This window comes from Eptatretus burgeri, chromosome 7 (assembly GCF_056783735.1).
Source record: "Eptatretus burgeri isolate ZD-2024b chromosome 7, Ebu_testis_v1, whole genome shotgun sequence".
NCBI classification, from domain to species: domain Eukaryota; kingdom Metazoa; phylum Chordata; class Myxini; order Myxiniformes; family Myxinidae; genus Eptatretus; species Eptatretus burgeri.
The window spans coordinates 1,127,327-1,144,948 of record NC_140967.1 but is presented as its reverse complement, the minus strand read 5'-3'; the positions used below and the strand labels follow the sequence as shown (position 1 = coordinate 1,144,948).

Below are 17,622 nucleotides of genomic sequence, written 5' to 3'. Positions count from 1 at the left end.
TCAAACAAACAGTTTCATTCCCGAGTGCAAGAGCTCAAAGCATTGGTAGGTACTATCTGATGGAATGTGGAGCACCTTCCTCAGCCCGATATTTTGGAGGAAACCAAGGCAAAGGGGCACCCGGGATGTCAAGGGCTCTTCAATCAACTCCCCCTTGATAGGGCAAAGGATCCGTAACGGACAGTAGAACAATCTATAACTAGAAGGGAACTCGGTAGAGCACATACCTCCGCCATGCAAAGCCTGATCCACAAGAACATATCGGGCCCAATACATTTTTGAGATATCGTGCGATATCATTTTTGGATTTATCTCTCAATGGTGAAGAATCACATGAAAAATTATCGTAGCTGGATCCGGATCTTCACCAAAATCTAATCAGTTCGTCCTCGTCACACACCCAACCTGTCCACAACTTTTTGAGATATCCTGCACACACAGACAGACAAACAAACAGACAGGGAGGAGTAAAAACACAACCTCCTTCACCTTCGGTGGCAGAGGAAAGAAGGCAATCAACCTTAAGGTAAAGCGCAAGGGGAGAACAATCTTGTGGAGAAATGGTGAAATCTAGTTGTGCCTTCCACATGAAGCAGACCGATGAAAAGCTCCATTCGATAACTACATTTAGCACAGACACTTACATGAAGAACTTTTCCTGAAAGCTGAACTTCACCAAACTTGATGTCATGCTTCAAGGGTCCAGGGTCAATGCTCTTGAAGCAAAGCATCATCAGAATTGGATGCAAGAGATGACAAGGCAGTACGACATGTTAGTTGAAGAAGAAGAAGAAGAAGAAGAAGTTGAGGCCACTCTGAGATAGTTCCCCGAGATCCAAGCTACCGAGGAACTGGTGGCTTCTGTGGAAGGTAAAGTTACCAAAGGGAAGTATTTGCTACCAATGGACTGAACTCGAGAAGCAGTACCCGAACGGACTCCGGGAACTCGGCGTAGTGAAACAGCAGATGAATCAAACTCGGCTGAAAAACACCCTTCTGGATCATCTTTCCCATTTGCTGCCCACTGAACAAACAATGGGACGATACGTCTTGCTGGTTGAATCAAAGACGAAGGACGAAATGCTCTGCAAAAAGCTTATTGCCAGGAAGACCAATCTCTCCAAGAAGTACAACGTTCTCCCTCAAGCTGCGTCATTGATCTGGGCTGACAGTACCGATTACAATGCCGAGTTTGATGGCACGTTCAAACCCGAGTGCCAGCAGAGCATACCTTCGCTTCTACTGTTCTTCATACGAATGCCTCTTGAAGGACTGAATACCATCGAAACACGAGGTTTGTCACAGGAACTTCTGACCTTGTGTTAACTGCTCCTCTTTAACATGAAGTGTCTCTCAGGAAGGCGGCACCGCATTGAACCACCACTTCCAGTGTACCTGGCATTGAAGGAATGTGGAGACCATCGGAGCAAGCAGAAGATGAAGCAGCTACATCTTGGCTTTGCAGTTTCCAACAAACGTGTCACAGCCATATAAACCAAGCTCCAACGGTGTCTTGGCAAGTGATCACATGATGAAGGGGTAAAACTGCCAGATCGTATTTTCACAACAGTTCTGATTGGAGCAGCTGACAATTTTGACGAAAATACCTTGGCTACAAATTTAACAGGGAGCATTTCATAGGACATGCATCATGGTCCTTGACTTTCCCATCGCAAAGTCAAGGTAATCAGAACAGATTCGTGAATCTCTTCGTGACGGAGCCCTCGCTCTGCCTGCCTCGTTCACCGACGTCCCACTATGTGAAGCAAGGCTCGCAAGAGAAAATTCCACCCCTTCAAGCCTCCAGATTTCAAAACGACAGTGAACTTCCCCAGAGAGTTTTCTTTGTAGTTTTCTTTGAGCTCTTAAGTTCTGATCCAATGTGTGTTCTTACTCCGACATGAGCATCGACACTGTAGAATCCCCATCAACAATCACAGAAACACAATCTCACAACCAACAATGCAAAGAACAACAGACTGTATTGATGTCCAACAACATGGCAGTGACTATTTGAATAACCAGTACACCATACACAAATAATGCTCCAGCAGTATCCTCCGTACCTCCTCTTTTGCACTTTTCCTGTCTCCCTTTTGTTCAACGTCGTCATCATCATCCTCCTGCTCATCATCATCATCATCAGTGGTGGTGCTGTCTTCACTCAGCTCAGCCCTCCAGGATGTTGGCACAATACGCTCATCTTTGAATTCCAATGCAACATCCAGGACTGGAATCACAAATATAAACAAACAAAAATAAACACAACAGTCAAATATTAAAGATTTGTTCAAAATGTTTTTAAACCATTCTGCCCCCAAAAGGCAGCAAACACCGCAGCACCCCAAGCCACAGCCCATCTTCCAATGCCGCCAGACAGCTCGAATGTCAGTTCCATGATCAATTGCATGAAAACAAAAACATGCTGTCACGGCACTACATGGGAACAGCAAAATATATATATATATATATATATATATATATATATATATATATATATATATATATATATATATATATATATATATATATATATATATATATATATATATATATATATATATATATATATATATATATATATATATATATATATATATATATATATATATATATATATATATATATACATATATATATATATATATATATATATATATATATATATATATATATATACATACATATATCTATCGGGCGTAGTGGCGTGCGCCTGTAATCCGGCTACTCGGAGGCTTGGGTTGGAGGATCGCTTGAGGACGGGAGCTCTGCATTGGGCCGCGCTATGAGAGGGTGTAGGGCAGCCCGGAATCATGGCAAAACCCAATCCTTATCCCTGTGTCGTAAGAGGCGACCAGGGTTGCGTCAGGAAGGGCATCCGGCGTAAAACCTATGCCAAATCAGTATGCGGATCATAATGGATGATCCGCTGTGGCGACCCCTAAACGGGAGCAGCCGAAAGACGAACAACATATAATATATATATATATATATATATATATATATATATATATATATATATATATATATATATATATATATATATATATTGTTACGGTTGTGGAAATTCACAGATCACCATTCAGGTTCCCCGAAGATCAGTTATGTCGATAAGTGTGTGTTCCAGGTTAGATTTCCCCACCAATGTATAACGGGGATTATTTGTGTGCTGGGCTGTGAACCTTTGAGGTAGTGTTATTCTTTTCTGTCTTTTATTTTAAACAAACATCTCACCATCTTGTCCACAAACTGCCATCATCTCCTTACCATCTTGTCCACAACCGCCATCATCACCTCACCATCTTCTCCACAACCACCATCATCTCCTCACCATCTTCTCCACAACCGCCATAATCTCCTCACAATCTTCACCCCAACCGCGTGAAGCCGGTGATTCCAAACACGTCCGTATGAAGAGGGTGATTCCTAACATGGCCGTGTTTGACGGCAAGATCGGATGAAAACGGCGAAAGGGGCGGAGCCAGCCAGGGGTGAAGGGTCGAAGGTGAAGGAGCGAAGCCCCGACGGCTATAAAGGCCTGCGCTCACTCGCCGACAAGGCAGTTGAGCGGTTGAAGAGACGCCGAGTCGTCGACAAAGGAGAAAGGGTTGGAGAACGAGTTGCAGAACGAGGTGGAGTCGGGAAGAGCGCTTGGAGAAGAGTGCTTGGAGAGAGCGTTCGAGTTCGCGCTGGTGTGGTGGAGTCGGAAAGAGCGCTTGGAGAAGAGCGCTTGGAGAGTGCGTTCAAGTTCACGCTGCGCTGGTGTGGTGGAGTCGCAGTTGAGGTGGGGAGCTGGAGAGTTCGGAGGTTGGCGTGTGGGCAGAGACACCGAGGGTCGCCGAACCAGGACCCAGCGAGTGACCAAGAGGGTGGCAGGTAGCCAGCTCGGTCTCTCGGAGCCCCTTCGGTCATCCCGGCTCCGAGCAAATTATAAAGGCTCACGAGCCCGGTTCTTCCTTTCTTTCTTGGGTTTTGGATGAAAGTCTGTGGCGCCTTGTCCATAAGTAACAAACTGATTAAGTGCATGTACATTACATAATAGACATCGGCTGTAGGTTTTTGCTCGTGTCTTTTTCCCCATTTCCCCCCCCCCCCCCATTCATTGCATTGCTTGCATGCATGCCTGTGTTGAAAATAAATGTTCCCCATTTTTGAATGTTAATCTGCTCGTCGTGTCACTTTCTGCCATTGACTGCCATAATTGCGTTCGGGATATTAGCTGGCTGATTATAAGCTGAGAAAACGTACATCTGGTCCGACGGGGCTTGGCGATATAAAACTGCTCGGCAATCGCAAACGGAACGAGCTGCTTAAGCGGCTCGTTTTTGTGCAAGCTCCGTCGAGGTATAAATTCTCGGCATTTCTGTCCACGTGAATAATTAGGTACATTGATAATTCGACGATTGACCCTGTAGTGCGTGGACAGAAGAGTTGGCTTGTTTATGGTGTGTTAAAAACACCTGTAGCTGGGTTTCGGCGTTGATCTGGAAGCTGCGACTAGATTGCCATGTTCGGTGGGCGCGCGCGGCCGCAATTGAGCTAAAAGCGGTCGTCCGCATGCCGGAGTGGCGAAAATCTACAACAATATGTATATCTACGCACAGTACTTGAGCCAAACAAGTTTCACTTGTGCGCAATTGTCTTCGACTACGTTTTCCACACTCCATTTATAACCTTTGTGTTATAGTTTAATCACAGAAAATAGAAAAGACCCAACATTTTGGTTCCAAGCAAATGTCCCCCCTCAGCCAAAAAACACAAAAACGTTTGATGTATGAAAAGGCCAAAGAAATTCAACTTCCAAACACCAACATGCAACAATATTATATAAATAATAGCAAAGTGAGTTTGATAGCAGAAAGGCATCAATACTGTCGTGGAAAAGATAAAAGGTTTCTATTTACTCGGCTTCAGCGAAGGATCCACCTTGAGTGCACAATCAGGCCCAACTTCTTGCAGGTTTGTTTTGGGAACCGTGAGACTGTGAGACACACAGAGTGCTGTTATCCTTTGTTTCCTGGCAAATAGCACATCCTATAAATCGATCTTAGAAATAAATATAAATACAATATATACAATAGAGAGACATAAACTGGCAAGCGGTTGGGAATATGAACAAACAAATCCAAATTAAGTTCTTCAACACAAGTAGATTGCACAACTTCCATTTTGATTTGCAATGCAGAACCTCACAGGCCATTCCTCGAATAAACTCTGTCGAGACCGAAACCTCTGGGTCTACAACTCCTCCCCCCGCCAACAGCCAAAAAAAGCAAAACACAAAGGTAGGCGGTGCACCAAAGTCAGACGACCAATGAACAAGCTTGCTACCACGAAGCATGCACAGAGTGATAAAACAATTACATTTTCAAGTTGCGAAGAAGTTATCGGAGTGCACGTGCGTGCACACACCGCACACACACAGTATTGATTGATGCCAATTTTAATACGATGAAAGGATAACAAATGAACAATTTTCAGCTCATGTCATTGTGCACTCACAATCGTCCATCTGTGAATAAACGCACAAAACAATGATCTTTCTTCACTGCAACCTCTTCGCTGCAACTTGAAGACACAACCTGAAGGATGGGGGTGGGAGTTGGAGGGGGTGGGTGGGGGTCACAGTTTAGTGTAAAACAAAACAGCAATGTGGGTCAAGATAAAAGCCATATATAGGCTCGTTAAATTGTGAAAAGCAGAGGAAAAAAAAACAGAAAAAAGTGTTGTTTACTGAGATTATATGTACCGAGTGAAACAATAAAAAGTGACAACTGCTGAACTGAAAAGTGACAAAAAAGAAGAAAACATTAAGTCACTCACTCACCAGGCCAATATTAGTTGCTAATTTGTTTTCATTTTCCAGGTCCAACAGCACAACTTTTCCAATGAGATCATCTTGTGCTTGCTCTTCAACTTCTGCCTCCACCTCCTCTTCTTCCTCCTCATCCACCTCCTCACTTGGGCTAAATAATGATAATGCAGTTATGTGGCTGTTAAACACACAGTCACGTGAGCACACCACAAATGGTGTATGCCATTTCATGTGTATGAACAAACACAATTGAAATCCGATTGGCTTTACCAAACGTTGCACGGAAAATGATGCACAAAACCCACACTACATTAATGACAAGAGCACAAAAATACTAATGCTACTCAGGTCTGACAAGTTAACCACAAACTGATAATTAAATGGGACCAAAAGTCCAACTAGTCCCAGATAAAGACCACAATGTAGTCAAAATGTCCAACATCATGCAAAGTCCTACCTTGACACATCTGAACTCTTATCCACCTACAAGGCCTTCATTCACAGCTTGATGAAGTACTGCTCTCTACTCTGGGCTGGCTCCCCTGCCTCACACCTTGCTGAGCTTGATGCCGTGGAAACCAAAATCTTCAAGATCATTGGAATCTCCTGCGAGATGAAGCCGAGTCTATGGGAATATCGCTTTCCCAGCGCAGACAGGTCGTTGGTCTGTCTCATACCGCTTTGTCCCCCCGTTTCTGCAGAGCTAACACAGTCCACCAGTAACCAACTTCTGGTGAAACTACCTCAATCCAGACTCACTGCTGACCTTCACTCATTCGTTCCTCTTTGATCTCGCCTGTGGAACAAACTTCCTCGGTTTGTTCAATCTCATTCTTCCCTCAAGGGTTTCAAGACAGCTTTTTCACCACCATTTCAGGGCAGATACCATCCACCCTGCGATGCCCAGATTATGGGGTTTCCCATTGCCCCATTACCTTTCTCTTTGGTCTTTTTGTTCCACTTTGCTACTTCCTCATGAGTTTTCCCTTCCATTTCTGTGACTGAGAAATTGCACCTGTATCCCAACTGATGGACACCACACCCGATGTTCTACTCCCCATTCTTCTTCCAGGTTTCTTTACATTTTGTCCCTCTTCCCTGTTCTTGGGGTGTCCCCCATCCACCCACCCACTCCACTTATACTTTGCTTTTCATTATGTTATGTACTGGTCCATTCTGTGTTCTCGCTCCTCCACGAGCCAAGACCTGGATATACAAAAGTATATACAACCAAGTATGTACAAAACAAAACAAAAGAAACCTGATGTTCTGGCCGTTAACGCATTATACTGATTAATATGCGTCGGGGGAAAAAATTCAATGTTTTGCAAAAGTTAAAATTTTGCCAAACCAAAATGATTGGAGGTAACGTCGACGGCTGAGGAGGTTGGGAGGGGGGGAGGGGCGGCGGGTGGGGGGGGGTTGAAATTTGATTCAGAAAATCCCACATACTCTGATTGGGCAAATGTTTGGTGGATGTAGTTTAACCTGAGTGAATGTAAGGTGCTGTTGGGTTGCATAATGATAATGAAAATCGGGATTCAGAATTGCAAAGGGCAGGGTTTTTTTTGTCGATACGCTCTTGTGCAAAACCAGAGCATTCATTGCCCCTTTAAACTCACTACACGTCATGTAATGGAGGGGTTCCTGGACTAACCCGCTGTTATGCACTTGTGGCCATTTTGATTCGATTATAATCCCTGTATTAAGTGGGTTTTCGTTATATCGGATCGTTAGTGCACTTTATTTATTTATTTATCTATCTACCTGTTTTCATGTCCGTCCATCTTTTGTCCTGGGATTCTCCGTTTTCGGTGTCCTGTGCCTACATACAAAATAAACTGGTATCGGTGTAGTGATCGGCCATTGCAGATTTAGCACGTACATGAAAAAACATTTTGGTGCGGATTCAATGACAAATCCCTGGGGGATGTTGAAATTGTTCAGGTTCTCTGAAAAGGCACCAATCTAATTAACAATTCTAACCACTTCCTTCACCAGGGGTCAAGAAACACACAACATGCCACAGATGTGTACAAAGGAAGGTGCAAGTCATAATGAACAAATGAGTTTTAGAATATTGTTACGGCTGTGGAAATTCGCAATACACCATAAAGGGTCCTCAGGTGAGATATATCGATAAGTCCACGTGTAGTTAGCCCAAACCCGTTGTATAGAGGGAATATAGTGTTACGGCTGTGGAAATTCGCAAACCACAATTCAGGTCCCGTAGGTGAGATATCTCTTAAGTACATGTGTAGTTAGCCCAAATCCGTTTTCTAGAGGGGTTTTATGTGATTCATTCGGGCTGCGATCCTTTGAGATAGCAGTTTTTTTTTCTCTATTGTTATTTGAAACGACAAACCTCCCCGCAAACAACAACGGCCACCAACTACGCCACAACGCCAACCACGCTACAATTACCCTCACAACAACCATCACCATCTTCGCCACTACCCCCGCTGACGAACGCAAATAACAACCGCCACCAACTACGCCACAATGCCAACCGCGCTACAATTAAGCTCACAACAACCACCACCACCATCTTCGCCACTACCCCCGCTGACGAACGCCATCCTCCACGGTCCATACTAGGACGGTTTCCGCATTGGAAACTGTCGAGAACGCAAGACGGGAAAGAAGAAGGCACAACGATGGCGCGTGGATTTTTCCCGCCTCTTTCTCCGAGGAGTATGACAGAAGCGGGGTGGGGCAGCTGGCGCCCGATTGGTGGATGCGCTGTGTGACGCGGCCAGGGAGGAGGAACGCCCCTCTTCGAGACCTTTCTCGAAGCGCCTCGAAGGGGGGTGGAGCAAAGAACGGGGCGGAGCAACGGGGCGGAGCCCCGCGCTATAAAAAGGGGTGGATCTGCGAAGAGGGTTGGTTGTTGTTGTTCCTGCGAGCCTGTTCCTGCTGGCCTGTAGGCCTTCTTAGTTGCTTTATGCAGCAAATTCAGCTGGAGGAGCATGGGAGGTGTGTGTGTATGTGTATGTGTATGTGTATGTGTATGTGTATGTGTATGTGTATGTGTATGTGTATGTGTATGTGTATGTGTATGTGTATGTGTATGTGTATGTGTATGTGTGTGTGTGTGTGTGTGTGTGTGTGTGTGTGTGTGTGTGTGTGTGTGTGTGTGTGTGTGTGTGTGTGTGTGTGTGTGTGTGTGTGTGTGTGTGTGTGTGTGTGTGTGTGTGTGTGTGTGTGTGTGTGTGTGTGTGTTATATATAATAATTTGGGTCCAACAACTTGGAAGGAGGTTTAAATCTGCCTTTGCAATATTTTGCATGACAAGTTGAAAAGTTTGTAAGGAAGCATAAAAGGGAATCTTACTTTGAACAAGAAAAATGCTGTTTATTTTATGCAGAACTCACACTGGGTTTGAACGCCTGCCCCTGTTTGATTTCTTCCCAATGACGGGTGTTCCAAAGTGCTCGGGGTTTGTTAAAGGGAGCTGGTCCAGAGTCTGATGGAGGGAACACACACACGCACCTTTTAGCAGTCATTCCCAAAAACTACTGAACTTACAAAACAAACAGCTGGGTCATTGTACTGAAAAGAAAATACTTCAACTTGTTACGAAACGGATTCTTAAAGTACCTGGTCCAAAAAACGAAGACAAAACAAAACAGCACATAAACGTAATAAAGTTGGCGACAACAACGTCAAACTACAACAATGTAATGTAAAAATATATACCCAAGTATTAACCTGAATAAAACAACACGAGAAAAAGTTTGTGAAGAAATGACTAAACAGCTACCGACACAAAATACAAGACGAAGAGCACCTGTCCATGCAGGTCAAAGCCATACCTCACTCTCTGCAAAATGTCTCTCTCCTTTCAAGCAAAGCGATGATCGACGCAGAGTCCTTTCATCACCATCATCAAAAACTGAAAATGTACAGAGAACCGTGAAACACTTCATAAGACACCAAACTGTTAATTCAATGGCCAAGTTGTAACCGAGCCAGACTAATCAAATTTGGTAGGATTTAGCTGAATCTTTCCTTTCAAATACTTCGATCAACAAACAAACCGGGTCTATTTGTTCAATGGCTATTCAAATTGTGAAGAGTCAAAGATCCTCCTTAAACCAAATAAAAAAAAAAATCAGAATTCCAGCTTTCACCACATGCGAAGAGCGACACGACAAACAACTGTTGAAAGGAAACCAAGCCCAGATCACCGTATTTCGTCTCACCCCAAAGGGGATGCGAGACTTGCAATGCTTGTCTGCGCATGTCTGTGCATCCGCATCCATATATTTTCGGTTTAAAAATGGTTCTCTCTGCAACCGCTTGTCCCATCGATGCAAAAATTTAAAGGAAAAAAATTGGACCATTTTCTCCGAAACCGGTCAACGGAAAAAATTGAAACTCGACACATGTCATCAACTCCCCACAGGGTAAAATAATGTGATAACGATGACATAATCAGTGAAGTGGTATTCCAGTCATAATTGGTTGAATTAAAGTTATTAACGAATTTTTTGTTTTAATTTCATTTACCTTATCTCTGACCGGATGTGAGTGAAGAATTAAATTTACGACTTTCATAAGTTATAACCCGCACCAATAAACTTTGTGACAATTGTGTGCATGGATGGTACGGGTATATGGGCCGTAACAGTAGCGTGTTCAGTTAACGATGGTAATTTTGTTCACAATGAACACGTGGGGCGAGACGATGCGCTCTACCGAGTGCCATTCCAGTTGGGGTTTTTTTTGAAACACTTCCACCTCAAATACTCACCAAAGTTGTGATGTAAATGTTTCAGAATTAAAAGGGTATTTGAAATACAAATGACGAGACCAATAAATTGTGACAAATGCCATGACGACACGGAAAGCTCGCGAAAGTGACGTTTTAGCACGAGAAGCATTTTTCCAAAATCTACCGAGTGGTGAGTTTTGTTTTCAATGTGACAGAGTAATAGTCACGGACCCCAGAATGGGTCAAATTGCCGAGTTAAACGAAAGCCTCTTTTTTTCGGAACACAATCATGGTATTCTGAAACGCTTCTACATATTCTCGTATCTCTGGAAAAATCATTGGTGAAACTGGAGAACTTTGGAGAGAGGAAAATAAAATAAAATTAAAAAAAAGGAAAGCAACAAGGAAAATGACTCCTTACAAGGAGGGGTTGGGGGCAGGCCCCCCATGAAATTTCGAAAAATTGATGTCAAAATGTATTGCGGGGGTGATCCTGTCCAAATTGCACCAAAAAATAAAATAAATGCAAATGAAAGTGATATTTGGGGAAGAATTTATTTATTTCACCTGAACATTCATTGTTGGGAAGATTCTTTTCAGTTCGTTGGTACAGCAAATTTTGTGATAACATAAATAAATACTGAACAGCACATACCTTTACAAGACTTTTAATACAAGTGTGTCATAAGGGGGGTGGTGTCACACATTATGTAATGGAGCGGATTACCGGAATCACCTTTGTTCCAATGTAAACCAGAGCATTCACTACCCCTGTAAACTCACGGTCACGCAATGGAGCGTTCACTCTCGCTTCAGTGTAAACCAGAGCATTCACTACCCCTTTAAGCTCACTGTCATGTAATGGAAAGGCTTCCCAGAACCACCCTCGTTCCAGTGTAAACCAGAGCATTCAATACCCCCTTTAAACTCATGGTCATACAAGGTGTGTCAATAAATGGTTAACCGCTTCAAATGACCTTTGTATTTTTAGTTATTACCTTCATTGTTTTTTTGTTTTCCAGGAGTGATCAATGATCTTTGGAGAAGTCATTCAAGCATAATCAAAGTATTCCACGGAGCAAAGAGTAAACATTGTCACGTGGTATTATGAGAGCAAATCAATCGTTTCCGTCCAGACAAGGTTCTTTACTGAATATGGAGTGCATCCCAGAAACAAGCCAAGCAAGCGAGCCATTTGGAAAATTGTGAAAAAGTTCAAAAGTGAAGGTACAATTCTCAACATTAACAAGGGAAGGTCAGGTCACCCAAGACGTGTCGGTGTGAAGGAAACATGGAACGAGTTTGCGAGTCAGTCATGCGACGTCCGAAGAAATTGCATCGACAAAGGTCGGCTGAACTGGGTCTCACTCCCAGCAGTATCAGAAGAATAATGAAACAACATTTGAACGTCTTTCTTTACCACATCACAACAGCCCATGAATTGACCGATAGGGATAAAGCAGCACGAGTTGCGATGTGTGAGATACTGCAGCAGAAGATGGAGGAAAACCCAAACTGGATTTGCGATGTGAGGTTTAATGATGAGGCACACTTTCATGTCAATGGTAATGTCAATTCACACAACAGCATTTTCTGGGGAAGTCAACGTCCAGATAAGGTTGAAGAGAAGTGGCTTAAGGGTTGGAAAGTCACTGCTTTTGTGGCCGTTAGCTACAGAGGTGTGTTTGGGCCGTATTGGTTTGAAGCCAAAAACGGAAGAACGGTTATCATCAATGAAGAACAATACCTGTCGATAGTCAAGGTATTTTACGAAGACTTGAAGTGATCGATGAGCACTGCAGCTCTCTGGTAACAGTGGTTCGTGCAAGATGGTGCGACCCCACATACAGCCAACGAAACAATTGCCTTTCTGTGTCAAAAATTTGGATGAGTTCTCAGTTTGTGTATGGAAAATGAATGGTCTACACACAGACCCGACCTCAATCCAGTGGATTTTTTTTTTTTTTACTCTGATGAGCTTGTAAGGATAACGTCGACAAGGAGCACCCCAGATCTGAACCTGATGTGAAGGCAGCAGTTGAGGTTTATGTGCAGACAGTAACCATTAAAACTTGCAGAAACGTCACTAAGAACTTCACAATTCATGTGAATGAACGCTGTGTGCGTGGGGATGCTCACATTGAACACCTCAACGAAAAGTGCATTCACGCCTTATGAGTTTCATTTCTTCATGATTTGCTTTTCATTTTCTGAGTTAATTTTTGCTTTTATTACTCAATGTTTTGGTTAATAAAGTTTTGAAGTGGTTAACTCTTTATTGACACCCTGTATAATGGAGCGGTTCACCCTTGTTTCAGTGTAGAGAAGAGCATTGACTACACATTTAAACTGACTGTCATATAATGGAGCGGTTTCCCAGACAACCCTCGCTCCAATGTAAACCAGAGCATTCATGACCCCCCCCGACGTTTTCTGTGCATTTCTTTACTTGGTGGATACTGGATTCATCAACACCATAATGTCTGCCCAAAACACCTACGCCTGGCACCCTCTGTCATGTGCTCGTGGTCATTTTGATTCAATTATATTTCCTGTATTAAGTACGTTTTCGTTATATCAGATCACGAGTGCACTATATTTATTTGTTTGCTCGTTTTCATGCCTGTCTATCTTTTGTCCTGGGATTATCTGTTTTCGTCATCTCGTGCCTCCTTATAATAAGCATTGCAGATTTAGCGCATGAGAATCCATTTTGCCGCGGCTTCAATGGCAAATCCACAGGGGAGGTTAAAATTGGTAATGTTCTCTAAAGCAAGATAAACAGAATTAACAATTCTAACCACCCCTCGAGCAGGAGTCAGTAAACACACACTATGTCACGTGTACAAAGAAAGGTTGCAAGACTTAATAAACAAATGCAATTTAAAATATTGCTTTGATTTGAATTTATAACAGTGGAGTCCACGTGCCTTCCACACTTTTATCATCCCCACTCTTCCCCCTGATGAAACTGGGTCGAGAGCCTCACAGATATGTTTAATGTGGTGGTGCAACACAGGCATGACGCACCATATGGTCTCCTCCGCTGTCAAACCTTAAGATTTATTTGCCTCGCATGATGTGGTCACCAACCACCATGACCAACAGACACCATAATGTTTTGTATTTGTGTGCACTGTGTAGCGGAATCGAGTGTTTACTTCATGCAATGTAAAGATGGCACTTCGGTATTTTCCGTGAAGTCCACAGAGGAGTGAACGGCAATGGAAAAATCCAACAATGGATGCTATTTCCATAGTTACCGACGGACAGACGTTCTCCTGCCTGATCACGGTAACGCACTTGCAAGCTCTTTTACACCTGGCTAACTTCTGCTTTTTTTGTGTACCATGTCGAGGCTCGTGGAAGAGTCAATACACCGAAATGTATAACAAGCCAGGAGACGGGAGGGCGGGAGAGGGAAGCACAAAATAGTGTGGAACAGAGACGTTAACTTCGACCAAAATACCTCTGAAAAAAAAAAACTACCATGGGAGTAATTCACATAATCCTTGGTCATGATACGTTAGCATTGCACACCATACAGATGAAATGGGTTGAAAAATGAATCAGCATATCGGAATAGCACATCAGTTCCCTAAAATTGTGGCATACCTTTATGATGACGAACAGAAGGAAACCTCCGCATGGGTCATTACAAAAACACGGAAAGGAGTTGCACGCGTGCAAAAATGATGATTACTCGCCATATTTAAAATACACGTACACCATTTCACCAATACATTCTTACCTCTTAAGTGCCCATGTCTCCTCGGTCTCGTCTATGCGAGGAGCAATGTGATGAAAGATCACAAGGTACACTTCCACCACCAAAATTTCCTACCAATTTGAACCTACAAGGTCATCCAGTCTTTTCTGCTTTGTTTTAAAGCACAAGACCTCAAAATGATCCTTACATATATCACCCTGTGCTTACCAAAAGTTAATTTGTCAACTCTGGTCCAGTTCCAAAACAAGGCAGCAATTTAATAGATAACTCGATCTTATCCACATTTGAATTGTATCGAATTAGGTATTGGGAGAAACTTTTTACTCCACTTGGTCACCGCTCATTCACACAGTCAAACGCCTAACTTATATGGTTGGTCCTCAATGAGAACATAAGAGTTTTAGGAATTAAAACTGAATGCAAAGGTGTCATCATATGACAGTGGACAGCTGTTCATAGCTTCCGCAAAGGAATTTTTTTTTTAAACCTTGAGTCTCGAGTCAATCGCAACCATTTGCACAGATAGTTACACTCTGCTTCATCCAGCAAAACATGTTACAGAAAGGATGAGCTATCCCCTTTAAACAAACAAATTAATGCAAGAAAAAAGCCAGAGAATCATGAGAGATTGTTGCCATAAGTGTGGACACGAGTTAAACGAGAAAACAGGTCCTATCAGGTCAGGTCAGGTATAGGAGCATGTGCCGGAGCAGCACGTCGCTGCGTCCACTTTCCGCTGGTACTCCAATGGCCTCCGTCTGGCCATACCCCAGGGAGATACCTGGCACATCCCCTTCCTTGAGATGCTGAACAACCTGCTGCAACCATGAGGCATGTGGTCGGCCCATTGGCCTCCTCCACTCACGAGGCTCCCTCGCTGAGAGAATCTCGTGAGCAGGATCAGCATCAGGAAAACGAGCCACATGTCCATACAGCCGCAGCTGATGCTCACGGACGACGCAGGTAACAAATCTCATTTGAGTCTCTCTCAGCAACCACTCGTTGGACACAACGTCCAACCAGCGATAGCCAAGGATCCTCCGAAGAGACCTGGTACCAAGGGAATTAAGTCTCCATCTCAGATCCCTGGTCAGAGTCCAAGTCACATCTATAGAGCAAGACTGGAAGCACCAAGGACCTGAAGACTCGGACTTTCGTCCTCCGGCACAGGTACCGGAAGCACCACACCCCATGAACCAGTGAATTCATGACTCCCCATGCACGACGCAGACGTTTATTGACAGCTGACTCACAGCCAGCAGAGACATGAATATCACTGCCAAGGTAAGTGAATCTCTCCGTGACCTCAACATCCAAACCACAAACAGGTACAGACAAGATAGCAGCATCCAAGATGTCAATGAAAGCCTGAATCTTAGTCTTGACCCAGGAAACCCGTAATCTCAGTGGCTCAGACTCCTCATTCAGCACCTCGAGGGCCCCCAAAAGGATATCCAGTCTCCACAAAGATGACTGCATTATCTGCAAAATCAAGGTCAGAAATCTTAACATTCCCAAACAATGCACCGCAGCTTGATCTCTCCGACATCCGAACCAAAATCCAGTCCATACAAGTGCTGAGAAATGTGGGAGCCAGTACACACCCCTGACAAACTCCAGTAACAACTGGAAATAAGTCATAAATGGTACCACCACATCTCACAGCACTCTCAGTTCCAGAGTAGAGTTCAGACAGCAGATTCATCAGTTTTGGTAGCACCCCACGAAGACCAAGAATCCTCCAGAGGGCATCCCGATTCACTGAATCAAACGCTTTGCAGAGAACAACATAGGCTGCAAGTAGCCGCTGCCGAAACTCTCGTCTGCGTTCGGTGAGGACCCGAAGAGCAACGACACAGTCAATCATTGACATCTTTGGTACAAAGCCTGACTGCTCTGGACGCTGGCGCTCAAGCAGATGGTGGCGAACCCTATCACCAATTATCCAAGCAAAAACCTTGCCCAGCACTGGGAGCAGCGTCACCCCTCGGTAGTTGCAGTCTTGGCGATCACCCTTCCCTTTCCAGAGAGGGACAACAAGGCCCCTCTTCCACTCAGTTGGGATGATGCTTATGTTCCAGGCAGAGCACAGAACTGCATGTAACGACACGAGTACAGCATTTCCACCAGTCTTGAGAAGTTCAGCATGGATGCCACAGATCCTCAGAACTTTACCCCATTTCAACTGGTTAACCACAGCCTGTGTTTCCACAAGTGAAGGTGGACCACAGTTGATTGGAGGGTCAGCAACACACCTGACACCCAACTCTACAGCTACTGGATCAGCCTGGAAAAGCCGCTCAAAGTAACCGGCCCAGCAGGAATTCACTTTAGACTCCTCTGTCAAGAGCCCACCAACCTCTGCTCTGACTGCAGTACACCGAGGGACGGGCTTGGAGGAACGCAATGCACGAATTCTCCTGTAAGCAGGACGAGAATCACTTGACCACAGATGATGCTCTACCCCCTCACAGATTCCTCGCACACAGGCCTCCTAGTCCATCCTCAGTGCACGTACAGTTTTACGCCTCAGCTCCCTGAGCAGCTCAGCTCTGATATTCAGCCTGGCCCTGCAACTCTGGTCAATGGTATCTCATATCCCTTGAGACAGAAAATTTTTCTTCGTCCGACCGTGAGTTCCAAGACATCCACCGGCAACATCAAGGACGGTGGACTTGAAAGCACTCCACAACTCTTCAGGATTCCAGACCCACAAAGCACCCAGACCCGCAAATCTCCACTCAGCCTGTTCAAAAACTCCTCAGCTTCCCTCTCATCCTTGAAGAGCTTGCCAACATCCAGCCTCGGCTGGGATGGTGCCATTCTCCTGGAGTTTAGCTGCAACTTCGGAATTGCTACAACAAGCCTGTGGTCAGTATCGAGGAACTGAGCACTCTCATAGACCCTACAGTTCTGGATCATCCTCCAGCGACCATCAACGACCACATGGTTAATCTCCTTTGCTACACAACCAGCGTTGGAATTCCAAGTACAGCGATGAGTCTGTGGGTGCTGAAACCATGAACCAGCCACAAAAAATCCATGACTTTTTGCAAAATCAAGGAACTTGGTGCTATTCTGGTTCACAGTTCCAGACCCATGAGGACAAACACGTCTCATAACCATCCCTATCAGTTCCAGTCGATGCATTGAAATCCCCCAAGACTAGAAGAGTATCTCGCCTGGGACACTGATCAACCACAGACTCAAGCGTGGCATATAATGCGTCCCTCATGGTGAGATCACTCGCCTGTCAGAACATGTACAGAGACCAGGGAAACGGCACCCAAGGAGTGACGAATCCTGAGTCTCATAATACGCTCGGTGACCGGTGTTACCTCAATTATCATTGGAGTCACC

General features: G+C 44.2%; 1 protein-coding gene across 12 annotated transcripts in view; it reads right to left on the bottom strand.

Annotated features, from left to right (window-relative positions):
- Positions 1-17,622, bottom strand: part of ARID4A (AT-rich interaction domain 4A) — a 126,835-nt gene that overhangs the window by 65,347 nt on the left and 43,866 nt on the right. For all 12 annotated transcript variants that reach the window (XM_085887202.1, XM_085887206.1, XM_085887209.1 and 9 more), the window contains 6 exons: positions 9,631-9,710; positions 9,190-9,281; positions 5,828-5,966; positions 5,503-5,582; positions 4,905-4,981; positions 2,067-2,230 (listed from right to left, as the gene is read on the bottom strand). In XM_085887202.1, the coding sequence (XP_085743328.1) occupies positions 2,067-2,230; positions 4,905-4,981; positions 5,503-5,582; positions 5,828-5,966; positions 9,190-9,281; positions 9,631-9,710 (632 nt within the window). The remainder of the gene's footprint in view (positions 1-2,066; positions 2,231-4,904; positions 4,982-5,502; positions 5,583-5,827; positions 5,967-9,189; positions 9,282-9,630; positions 9,711-17,622) is intronic.